General features: G+C 36.9%; 1 protein-coding gene across 4 annotated transcripts in view; it reads right to left on the reverse strand.

Annotated features, from left to right (window-relative positions):
• Positions 1-12034, reverse strand: part of PARD3B (par-3 family cell polarity regulator beta) — a 1099140-nt gene that overhangs the window by 426848 nt on the left and 660258 nt on the right. For all 4 annotated transcript variants that reach the window (XR_007718129.1, XM_050750804.1, XM_050750806.1 and 1 more), the window contains one exon: positions 6443-6558. Coding sequence is in view for 3 of the 4 variants with exons in the window: in XM_050750804.1 (XP_050606761.1) it covers positions 6443-6558 (116 nt within the window). In the remaining variant the exon portion in view is untranslated. The remainder of the gene's footprint in view (positions 1-6442; positions 6559-12034) is intronic.

Genomic DNA, 12034 nt, shown 5'->3' on the forward strand with positions numbered 1-12034 from the left:
TAATCACAATCCTTTTAGTGCACAGGGATGTAAATTGTCTAGACTTCCATTCCCTGGCAGCTATGCTTTTTCGGTTTGGCCATCATTCTCTCCTAGGTATGAGGATAATACTAACACAGGAACTGAGTGGCTTTGCTTTGCACCTGACATCCAGTAGGTGTTTAAAACAATGGACCACCTCGCACACTTTCTTTTTTATGCTTTAAAAATAGCTTGGCTGTCTAACTCTTATTAGGTTTTGCAAGCCTCCTCTCATGCAGCTGTTTGCCTCTTCCTGCATATATTCTTTTATATTTTTACTACGTGTGTGTGTGTGTATATATGTGTATATACACACACAGTAAAAATGTACATATATATGTATATATTTTAATCATTTGCTTCTCTCTTCCTCTTTTCTACATAGCCAAGGTTATCAGTGAGTTCTTAAAGCAGCCACACTAGTGTCTTCAGATGCCTCTTCCTTTTCTTCCTCCCTGAGATAAGTTATCATAATGTTAGCATTTCCTTTTGGAAGTTTTTCCTTAACTCTTGAGTTTTTCTTTCCTGTTGGAGTTCTAATCTAGGTACATGCAGCAAACACCATTTCTCTCATTTATTTACCACATCCCCAGTGTTTAATGCACTTCCTGGCACACAGCAGGCACTTAATAAACATTTACTTAATGAACGAACATTCCCTATAATTCCTTTATTTTGAGTTACTAGAGCTTAGAGTATATAGCTGACTTCATCTTTGTATACTTGTCTATTATACAAATAGACACTTTCTTACAGTATTACCATTAACAGATTTTCTTTAAAGTCAAAGTCGTATCCAAAACAGTAATACCCAATTCAGCTTTTAACTATATTCAGAGGTACTACTCATTGGTGGACAATAAAAGAAATCCATGGATGTAAATAAAAATAGTAAAATATATTTATGTATTAATAATACATACAAACCAGCATCACACTTATTAGAATAATTTTATAAAAATTATCCTAAGTATTCAGTCTTTATTATCAATAATTCATAGAGAAGTACCTCACTATATGAATATAATCTTAAAAAGAACGTATTAGAGCAGTAGAATGGGGCTTTTTTCGTGCTCATCTTTGAGCTGATACTAGAAATGTACTCTCTAAGAGGAATATCTGACATGTATAAAAAGTTTCATACTCAAAATGTATCTCAAATATTTACCTTTGTAGATGTGAGAACTCAGTTGGCTTATAAATTACTTCAATTGTGGGTATCTAAAAACATTTCCTAATTAAAAAAAAAATTTAGAGCAAGCAACTAACAGAAAATAAAACTGCTGAATCACAAATCTTGAAAGGAAATCAGCCAACCTATTTATCGTCTTGATTTTAGGGAAATATTCAGGACACACGCTCTTGCTTAAAAGACTATGAGACATGGAATGTTAACAATCTTCATTGTCAGGAAACTTCCTAAAATTTTGTCTGAATGCCTCATGCATCACTTTAAGCTCATTTCCTCTCATTGAACAGGAGGACAGCTGGCCAGCGTCTTCCATCTGCACTACCCTTCGCTTTCTCCGAACTGGGTTATAGAACACCCTTCTGAAATGGGAGTGGGAGGCCAATTTGAAACAGGAGAGGAAACTCTAAAAACAATACCTTGTGAGAAACAGAATTTTAAACTTAACTCTGAATGGGGCTACAGAGTAGGTCAACAAAGGGGGCCAACAAACTGAAGTGCTATCCCTTGAATAATTCAGACTAATTCTCAAACAGTATTATGGGATCATAAAACACCAAGCCTGGAAATTAAAGATTTTTATGCCTCATCAAAAAGTCTTTGAATGTAACTTCCTGGCATACTGCCAACAAGGGCAGCTCTTTGGGGGAAAACCCTATGCCAAAGGCCAAAGAGGCAGCTGTGTTATTCAGCTCCTGAGAGCTTCCAACTCAACACCCACACAAGCTCAATTATGAACAAATTAAAGGGGTCCAGACTGAACATAGTAATTCTGGTAATTTAAATAAATAGAGAAAAGTCTACAATTAGTAGGAAAAGATTGATTTTCTCCAAAACCCAGAAGTATCCACCCAGTCTCTTAAGTGACACCCTAACCCCTTTGAATTAGCATGACTACATGCAATTATTTAAAAACAAATTTCCTTTTATTTATCATTTTAATCATTTCTGATCTGACTTAAATGTGACCACATGCATGCCAGTAAAAGTATCCACAAAATCCCAAGGCAAAGCAGCCTCAAAAGGGCTATATACACATTATACTTATAATGTATACGCAATTCAGCTTTTACTTATACTTCTAATGTATACATAGGAATTAATGACACTGAGTAAAATTGTAATCAGAGTTGTACACCTACATTTTAGAGCATATAATGTGTTACCCATCTCAAGAAGTGTTTAATATACACATCTGTAGTTAATCAATAAACATTTTTGCAAGTAAAGAGAAAAATTTAGAGTCATTGAAAAAGAATCAAAGATTTAATATTGGGGAATCTATTAATTAACTCACTTTTATTTCATGAATAGAATAAAGAACAAAATCCACATTATCAGCCCGTAAGGCCCTTAAAATCACTTATTAAAATTAAACATTCATTCTTGATTAAAAAAATAAACGATTTAATCAAAAAACTTTTAGGACGTTAGGACTGCAAAGAAACTTATGTAGCTTGATCAATTGTTTCCATGAGAAACCAATAGCAAACATTATAATTAATGTGTGTGCTCTCTCTCTCGCTCTCACACACACACACCCCCCACAGTGGAAGCATTCCTATTTCATCTTGAAACTCATTTTGATTAGCTGATTGTACAGTCCATGCAGGGGAATGAGTACATATGAAGAGCCAAAGTAATTTTACAAAGGAAGAAAAATTAGAGGAAGATTATCTTGTAAGTAATCAAAATACGAAGTAATAGCAAGATAATTTAAATGGGGTGATGCTGACATGACATGGACTAATATATCAACAGAATAGCATGTCTAGAAATCCACACATCTATGTATGTATGGGAATTTACTATTCAATGTGACTGAATTTCAGATTCAGGGAAAGAATGGAGAAGTCAATAAATGTTATTAATAATTTGCTTACTTATGTGAGAAAATTCTTCCATCTCATACCCCATGGATAAAAATATATGATAGCTTGCTAAATATTTTTTAAAGCCTCTAAAAGTACCAGAAGGGAATGAGATAAACATATAACCTAAATGTCACAAAATAAGAAATGATGAAAATATTTGACAATAAGACTGAAACCTTTTTTATAAGAAATATCACAATGAAACTAAAAAGACAAATAATAGGTTGCAAAAAAATGACTTGCATCCCATGTAACAATATTTTATAAATGAAAGAGGAAAAAATTAACAAATGGTAACATTGGCAAAGGCTATAAATAAACAAATTGCAAAATCTTAAACACAAACAACTCAAAAACCCACCAAAACAACAACAAAAGAACTGTCAGTGAAGCCCACATTCCATTAAAAGGGGAAGAGAAAAGTAAAGTATAAATGAAGATTAATGAATGTAACACTACACAACTATTATAAATAAACGATATGTGATGTGGACATGCACATAGATGGGGAATAGGAGCACTTACATTTTAAACTACGTTTGTGTCTGGTGAATAGGTAAAAGAGATGGCAATAAAGAGGCTTTATTTTTCTTAATCGGAATTGTCTGTCTTTGAAAATATAATTGAAAATAAGTAAATGGAAGCCGCTCACCTTTAAAATACTTAAACAGATGAACAACGACTCATTAATATGCAAGTTAAAATACTAGTTTGGTCTTAGTAGCAAATGCGAAACAAACACAAGGGTACTGATAGGGCCCATCAGCCTCTGAAGATTCCTACAGACTTTATAAAGTGAGAAATAGCCAATATAATTTAATTATGCAGCAAATAGAAGGGTTTTTTTTTTTTTTTAATTCTGAAGCATATAAAAATGCTGGTTTCCAGCTCAAAAATAGATAGCATGAATTGTATATTCATCCTAAATAGGATACTTATTAAAACGTTTTAAAGAATGTTAAAACATTTTAAAGAATTAAGATCCTGCTAGTATTATTCCTATAAACATAGTCACCTACCTTTTGAGCAAATAAATTAATCTCTTACATTGGCCTAGTGCTATATATGGAAAACGAAACTATATACAATATTCTATTCCCCTAATGAAACAGAAAAGACACTTTCAAATGTTTACCATTGGGGTATCACCTAAGTGAATTTCACATTGAGAAGGTTAACACGTTTGTTAGGCTCCCTGATTGTTCTGGGGAGAAGGGATCAAAATGGTAGTAGAATGCTGACCCTCAGGGTCTTCTGAAAGACTGTTGGCTTTAGCCTGGTACTTCTTGGAAAGGACCAAACTTTGATGATTACTCTAAACTTGTTTTTACAGCATGCTACTGAGTATTTCCGCTGCGTGGTGCATTTTAGCCAATGATTTTAGTTGGTACTAGGGTAAATAGCTCATAACCTGACCAATTTTGTAAAATGAATTAACCTTACTATTATTGTTGTCATTTATGGCATATGTATAAAAATGCAAAGAATGCTAACTACATATATTTTGCTAGGACTATTTCAGTTTCGAAGAGAAAACTCAAAATATAGTTTTTGGTAATAAAAATGTTAACAAAATGGCTGGACCCAGTGGCTCACGCCCTGTAATCCCAGCACTTTGGGAGGCCGAGGTGGGTGGATCACTTGAGGTCAGGAGTTCGAGATCACCCTGGTCAATATGGACAAACCCCCTCTCTACTAAAAATACAAAAAAAAAAAAAAAAAAAAAAAAAAAAAAAAATTAGCCAGGTGTGGTGGCAGAGGCCTGTAATCCAAGCTACTCGCAAGGCTGAAGCAGGAGAATCACTTGAACCTGGGAGGCGGAGGTTGCAGTGAGCCAAGATCACACCACTGCACTCCATCCTGGGAGACAGAGTGAGACTCCATCTCAAAAATAATAATAATAATGATAAAATTAAAATGTAAATAAAAATACTGATTCTGGACATGCCTTAGGTTTTATTTTTTTCAGGTTTCATAATATTTTTTTCTCTCTTAATTTACAATGGGTGCTGTTTTTTCTTTTTAGAACCGTAATAGTGGCTGCTTTAATTAAATGAGAAAAACAGAAATATATTTCTCTCCTCAAAAATAAGAGCAATTTTGATCCATTCATCTTCTTTATAGAGAAACTAGGAAGACAGAACAGGAAATGTTTATCAAGCACTCTATAAAAATGAACTGCTCTTTAAATTATTAGTAATAACCTATGTCACTGTCACAGATTATTCCTTTGGTTTGTCAAAGGTTCACGCTTGAGAAAATACTGTTTCTGACCAGTGTTCAAGACAGCTTCCTTGTTAAGGTTTCTATCTGTCTCTCACTATAGGCGATTACAGCAAATGCATCCCAGTGATTTAGTTAATTTATACAAAATAGAATCAATTTCTCTTGTTTCATCATGACTGAACGTTTTTCTGAACTCCTGTAAATGAATAACAGATAAGCCCTATTTATCAGATTGTTTGGTGGAACGCGCACTTTTGATTATTCTATTTTCTTGTTGTTACTAATGAAATACATAATATGCCTCGAGGAAAAACAATTGCAAAGCTTGGCCTCTAAGCATTCGCGAGGCAATGGATATTTTGCTGAGAATTTATTTTGTACCCATACTTTTCTCTAATAGTGTTCTCTCTAAGAGCCCATGGGAGGGCAGTGATGCTCTAGGTATATGAGATGTCCCCAGGCTTTCAGAACACAGTTGACAGGGGCCCTTGTTCTGCCCTGGCACCCAACAGTCACCAAGAAGTTCCCCGTGGTGCTGAGAACCTCAGTGAGGTTGTTCAGGCATGGACAGAGGTACCTTGACACCCTCAGTGTGGCAAGCCCAAAAGACCCCCTTTCCCTCCAGTGTCACAGGATTTGGGGATGGGCATTTAAAAAGCTGAATTTTCTGCACTGCTGCCATCCCTATCCATCACACATGGATAGGAATAGAAGGATGTGAAGCACTAAGGCAAAGGATGCTTTGAACCACATGATTTTCCCAGGCTCTGCAACAGGTACGCCCACACAGAGTGGAAATGCCCTGGCAGAAGCAAGGGTGCAAATGTAAAGGCAGATAGATGCCTCTGGAATTCAGATCCTCCAGAAGGAATCATTTTTGTGACCTATAATGGGAGGATAGTTTATAGATCATTTTGTAAAAATAAATCACTTCTCTTTGTTTCACAAAGTGGGTAATTACAATTAAATGTGTGAAGAGATAGGAAGGTGAGATGGCCATTATCCCTTCTTCTAGGCTTCTGCAGACCTTGTTCCCTGAGGTTTGAGTTGAAGAAACAAAACCAGGACATTTGGGAAGATAAATGGGCTAAGGCTGGAGAGCTGACCTGGATGTCACCTCACCCTTGCTTACCAAGGTCCATGCTCTTCGAGGCTTTCAAATTAATTGATTCAGGCTGCCTGGCCGGTGTCACAGATCTGAAGTTGATGTGCTGATCTGGAAAATATACTGCTGAATCCACCCCAGAGCTGTGGAAGGAAGCCATATGTTGTATTTAGGTTTAGAATAAAATCTTTTTAAAAATGAGGAAGCAGTTCTCATTTTGAACACAGCCACTCATCACTCTGTGCAACTCCCAACCACATATTTTAAACTAATTCCTAAATCTCAGGTTTCTTTTATGAGATGTAGCAACTCTGTTTTCATGTATTTTACCATACTGTACAATTTAAATAAAATATTCTCTGGGTAATATCATGTTTTACTCTTCACTGATTTCTGCTAATTGGGATCCTGCTGTACACTATATAACTTTAAGTGGATAAAGAAGGCCTGGAAAACACTAGCACTTCAAGAGATGTCACCAGATATTAGCAGACTCCAAAAACAGGTTAAGGGATTTCTGTGGACTAAGCTATGCCTATGTTAAAAAACAAGTGAAAGGGTTGTATCCTTTAGAGAAAACCATCCTGTTGAATGACTGATGCCTGTAGGAATTTGGTTTTCTACTTTATTTAGGTCTTTTTTCTAAAACGAATGTTAACACTGAGCAGATAGTCTGCACATCAAAAGTGCAAAAAGGAAATAATAGGAAAAGCACAGGTGGCAATTTAGACACAAGATACATCAAATGCCCATTATAGTTTTCTTAGTACTTGTAGGCAATCTCAAATAACTTTCTTTCTGCAGAATATTCTACTTATTTCACTTGACCATACAGGGTATTATGTAAGAGAATTACAGACAATGACTTATTTCTTGTTCTATAAATAAATTATATTTACATAATTTTAATAAACTAAATTATAGCCATTTTCTCCCCTCGGCACTCTCATCTGTTTAGAAAGTAAATATGGTAGCTCATCTCATCATAATTATTATCCTAATCTCAGATACAGTGAAAATCCAAATCATGTATCCTTACAAAATCTGAAAGTACTGAGTTTTTCAAACAGTTGGAGTTTGATACTATAAACAACAAAACAATAGCAAAAATAACTTTTGAATGAGGATCCTTCTAAAATGTACAGGAGAATCTCAACCTGAAATACCAAAATAAGTTTAATCTTTTCTTGAAACTCATCATCCCTCCATATTCAATATTGCTTTTGAGAAATATTAAAATTAGTATGCAACAATAATAGTATGGCCAAATGAATAAATGAACCTCCATTTTCACAATGCAGTGGGTAGATTAAGGAAGTACTTGTTTAGCCAGGTGTGGTGGCATGCACCTGTAGTCCCAGTTACTTGGGAGGCTGAGGCTGGAGGATCACTTGAGTCTAGGAGTTTGAGGCTCCAGTGAGCTAAGATCGCACCTCTTCCCTCCAGCCTGGGTGAAAGAGCTAGACCTCATCTCCCCAGAAAGGAAGTACCCGTAACACCACCACAGCCCTGTGCTCAAGAGCCTGGCTCCAGTACTTACTAGCTATGTCAATTAAGAGACAGGCTCCAGTACTTACTAGCTGTGTCAACTAAGAGACTTACTGGACCTCTCTGGGCTTCAATTTCCTTATGCATAAAATGAGTAAAATTACACTCTCCACCTCGTAGGGTTGTTGAGAGAACAGAATGAGTGAAGATTTGTAAAGTAAGGACATTAGTGTCTGGTACAGAGTATTTTGTATAGAAGCAGATAAATTAGGTAAGTTAACAAATAAGCAGATCAATAAATTGACCTACTTTTGCTTCGCAAAACACTCTAAGTTTCTGAGTTTTTCCCATTACCTGTGTTTTTTACAGTTTCTTTGATGTCTCTGTTTTTGTCAGACTCTCAGTAAGTCTGTGACTAGGAGCCCTTTTCTCTATTTAGAAGGGTGATGTGGTTTGATGGTTAGGAGACTGGCCGCTGCAGGAAAATGTCAGAGTGAGTGGCCTCAGTTTCCTCATCCATAAAATGGATAGGAATAGAATTTATGACCCTTTAAAATTTTTGTAAGATATGTAAGTTATGTTATATATTGAGAAAAGTACCTAGCACATAGTAAGAGCTTGATCAACCTGAGCTATTAACAATCCTTTTCTTTATTTTGTAGGTTAGTGTGGTCTTTGAATGAGGGCCTAAGGCACTCGCCAAGGAAATGATTTCACGTGTTTTCATAAAAATTTCTCAAGAAGCTTAAATCCTCTCTTTAGAGTTATGTAGCTTTTTTTCTATTTCTTTCCTGGTGTCTGGGTACATTCTCAATACATGAAACCATTGATATATAAAGTATATTAGATATGGTATCTAGTAATGACAAAATATGCCAATTGTGAACAAAAATCCTGGACCCACTTAGTGTTACTGACACTAGCCTGGCCTAATAGCAACACTTTCATTTTTTCAGCCCATTTTAAAGAAGAATTCTGAAACACTACTGCACACATGAGCTCTCCCCTGAGTCTTGGAGTTTGGAAGCACTTGCCTTTAAATGTGTGATTTGACCTTTATTTGCACTTAAGTTTTCCATCCTTTGATCTGTTGTGATGATGTGGGTTTAGTGTCAGAAAGACTCATGGCCTTCATAGAATCAAAAAGTTTAAGAGCTGAAAGGGATTAAAGGTCACCTCATCTCTTAGATAAGACCCTGAGGCTCAAAGAGGAGGATTGGCGTTCCAAGGTCACACAGCTGGCCAGGGGCAAAGCTGGGACCAGAGCCACAAGCTCTGGCTAAAATGGTGGCCAGCCTGGGACACAGGTTGTTGCTGATCGCGAACCCGCAGAAGTCAAGCCTTTCACTTTTAGTGAAGACTTGCTCACCTTTTATTATGTGGCTTACATTTTAGGTTTGTTTTTTGTTTCAATAGAGTGGTGTACATCATGCAATAATATAAAACTAAATCCTTAATCAAAGCAGTGAAAGCCTCCAGGGAAGAGGTGTAGGACCCTCACTAAAACATAGATCAGACTGCATTTAGAGCAGAGGCTCAAGGCAGACTGAGAATCTACCCAATTGAACAATGTGTTGGTGAACCTGACTCACTGTCTTAGATTATCCTCTTAAGCCCAGCATTAATTCACAAATTAGGAATAAGAGCTCACATTTTCCCAGACTCCTAGGTAGCAATAATCCCAATCCCCATTTAAAAAGTAAGGTGGCAATGACACTCAATGCAGTAACATCAAGCTAGGATCTATCTAATAAAGTGAATTTTTATACAAATGTTGGCATATAATCAAGAATGATCAAAGAGATAAAAGGCTGCACTATACATATGAAGGTAACAAATGCTCTTATGTACACATCTGATTATGTCCTTTAAATTGATCATAATGAGATATCTACATATCAATCCATATACATACACATATATGTTACCATCATTTTGACTGTGACCAAGTGTACACTTTGAAAAACTTTCATAAAAGGGCCCCCTTTGCTGTGGTACAAAACGGAAATAAGGCAAAATAAGGCTGATATCAGATTGATGGATATTAAGGAGGTAAGTGAGCGTAATATAAGTCATCATAGGATTAGAGCCAATGTGGGCATATAGAGCACTGGAATAATGAGTGAGAGCAGTATTGAGTTAGTTCATGTGAAAATATTTTAGACATGTAAGTTAGAATAGTAAAATGGTTTGTAACTTTATGATACATATCTCAAGTGTTTGGATTGAGAGGGTGATATGATGATTATAAAATGCGACATTTTAATTTTGAAGGGAGTTAGCCTGTGCTCATGGCTGAGTGCACTGCAGTGAAGGTTGTGGGAAGCTGGAAGTTGACAGCAGGCCAAAGACATGTCTTAGATAAAGGCTGTGTTTTCAGCATGAACAACCAGGAATCTACCGAATAGAAACGATACTCAACGTCAAATTATGCTGCCTAATGAATAAGTAAGGGTAGCATGAAGCATATGCCAGTGTCTTGACTATGGTGACAAACCAGGAGTGTAAAAGATGTATAAGAGTCAACAATGAATGTTCAAGAACTGTCTGAGATGAAAAGGTGGGGGATGAAGTCTTTGAGAGGCACGACAAAAACCATGATGTCTGAAGTCTCAGGTGTCCACAGATGGACTTCAACAATTGGCTACTACGAGTGACAGTAGATTCAGGTATGTGCGTGAAGAAACAGACAGAGAGAGACAAAGAGAGAAAGAGAATATGAACATGTGGGGAATAGCCTAATGTTGTCTAAACTGTTAATAATATTCAATATATTCTGTCTGCTGCTTATTTAGCTTCAACTCTGCCTGAGATCCCACAGTAAGTTTATTTCCTTTATATTTATTTATTACTTAGACCCACATATTGTAAACTTTTCTGTAATAATCACTGCATAATAGTAAAAATAGGTTCAGCAATTTCCCAATTTCATTTTGTACAGGCATTAAGTTTGATCAAATTTGTTTTTCATTCCTCACGCCATAGATAGCCTCACCCCTCAAACACCCTTTTTTCCTTTGAGCGGGCTTTTACATTTTTTTTTTTTGAAAGGCAGAAGGCAGGAGAGCCTTTCTTGCTCAATCCTCCTGGCTCCCTTCCAGTCCTTCCTCCATCCCAAGTTTCACACATCCAACTCCTGCTGCTGCTGGTCACCTAGGCAACGCAGCAGCTTGCAGGATGGTGCAGGTCACACGATCCTAGGAGGGGAGTTTCAAGGCTTAAGACTTGGTCTTTCTATTTTAAAAATATCTCTGTCCTTTCTTCTCCACCCATGCTCCTGATCCCTCCATCCAGGCCCTGCTCTTCTCTTGCTAGTCCCAAGTCTGAGTGGCCTCCTTGTCTATGGTGGCTTCTGCCATTCCCTCCATCCTCCATTACTGAAACTGCTCTGCCTGATACTGTCATCTCCAGGCTCAAAGTGCTTCAATGCTTCTCCACTGCTCTCTGGAGAAGTATGGCACCCATGGAGCAGGGCAGACGATGCCATTCCCATTGAGTCTTCCCTGAGATACCACAAGTTTTAGCCACACTGAACACACTATGCATTCTTCTCTCCCATCACCTGGTTTCCTTAACCTAAATTGCTCTTCCCACCACTTCTTTGTCTAGATAGCTTTGTTCTATTTTCCAAGAAACTGCTCAAACACTACTCTCCTGTGAAAACTTACTTGACAACTCCAGACAAAGTTAGCAGCTTCTTCCTCTAGGCTCCCATTGCATTTTGTATCTAATGCTTAGGGGCTGCATCCTAATTATCTGTGTGTCTGTCTCTTTAAGAGGACGCTGCATTGCTTGCAGGCAGGGATGCTTTCCAATCCATTTGATTTCTTTCTATAGTGTCTGGCTCAGAGCTCCAGAAATACTTTTGAATGAATGAGTAAGTGAATGAATGACTTAATAACCAAATACTGCAGAGTGGAAAAGAAGAAAGAAGTCTAAGACAATGTCATACTTTCGACTGAAAGGAGATTAAGGATAAACTGTTGACGATTAAGAGAGCAGTTCTAACAAAGAAGTTGAGAACAGAGGCCTAAAACACAGGGGACTAGGAAGGAAGAGTGAAAAGAAGATGGAAGTTACTAGTTCATACCATGTAATAAAGATTTACAGCAGTGAGGACCAATATAAACT

The sequence above is a fragment of the Macaca thibetana genome, chromosome 12, assembly GCF_024542745.1.
Source record: "Macaca thibetana thibetana isolate TM-01 chromosome 12, ASM2454274v1, whole genome shotgun sequence".
NCBI classification, from domain to species: Eukaryota; Metazoa; Chordata; class Mammalia; order Primates; family Cercopithecidae; genus Macaca; species Macaca thibetana.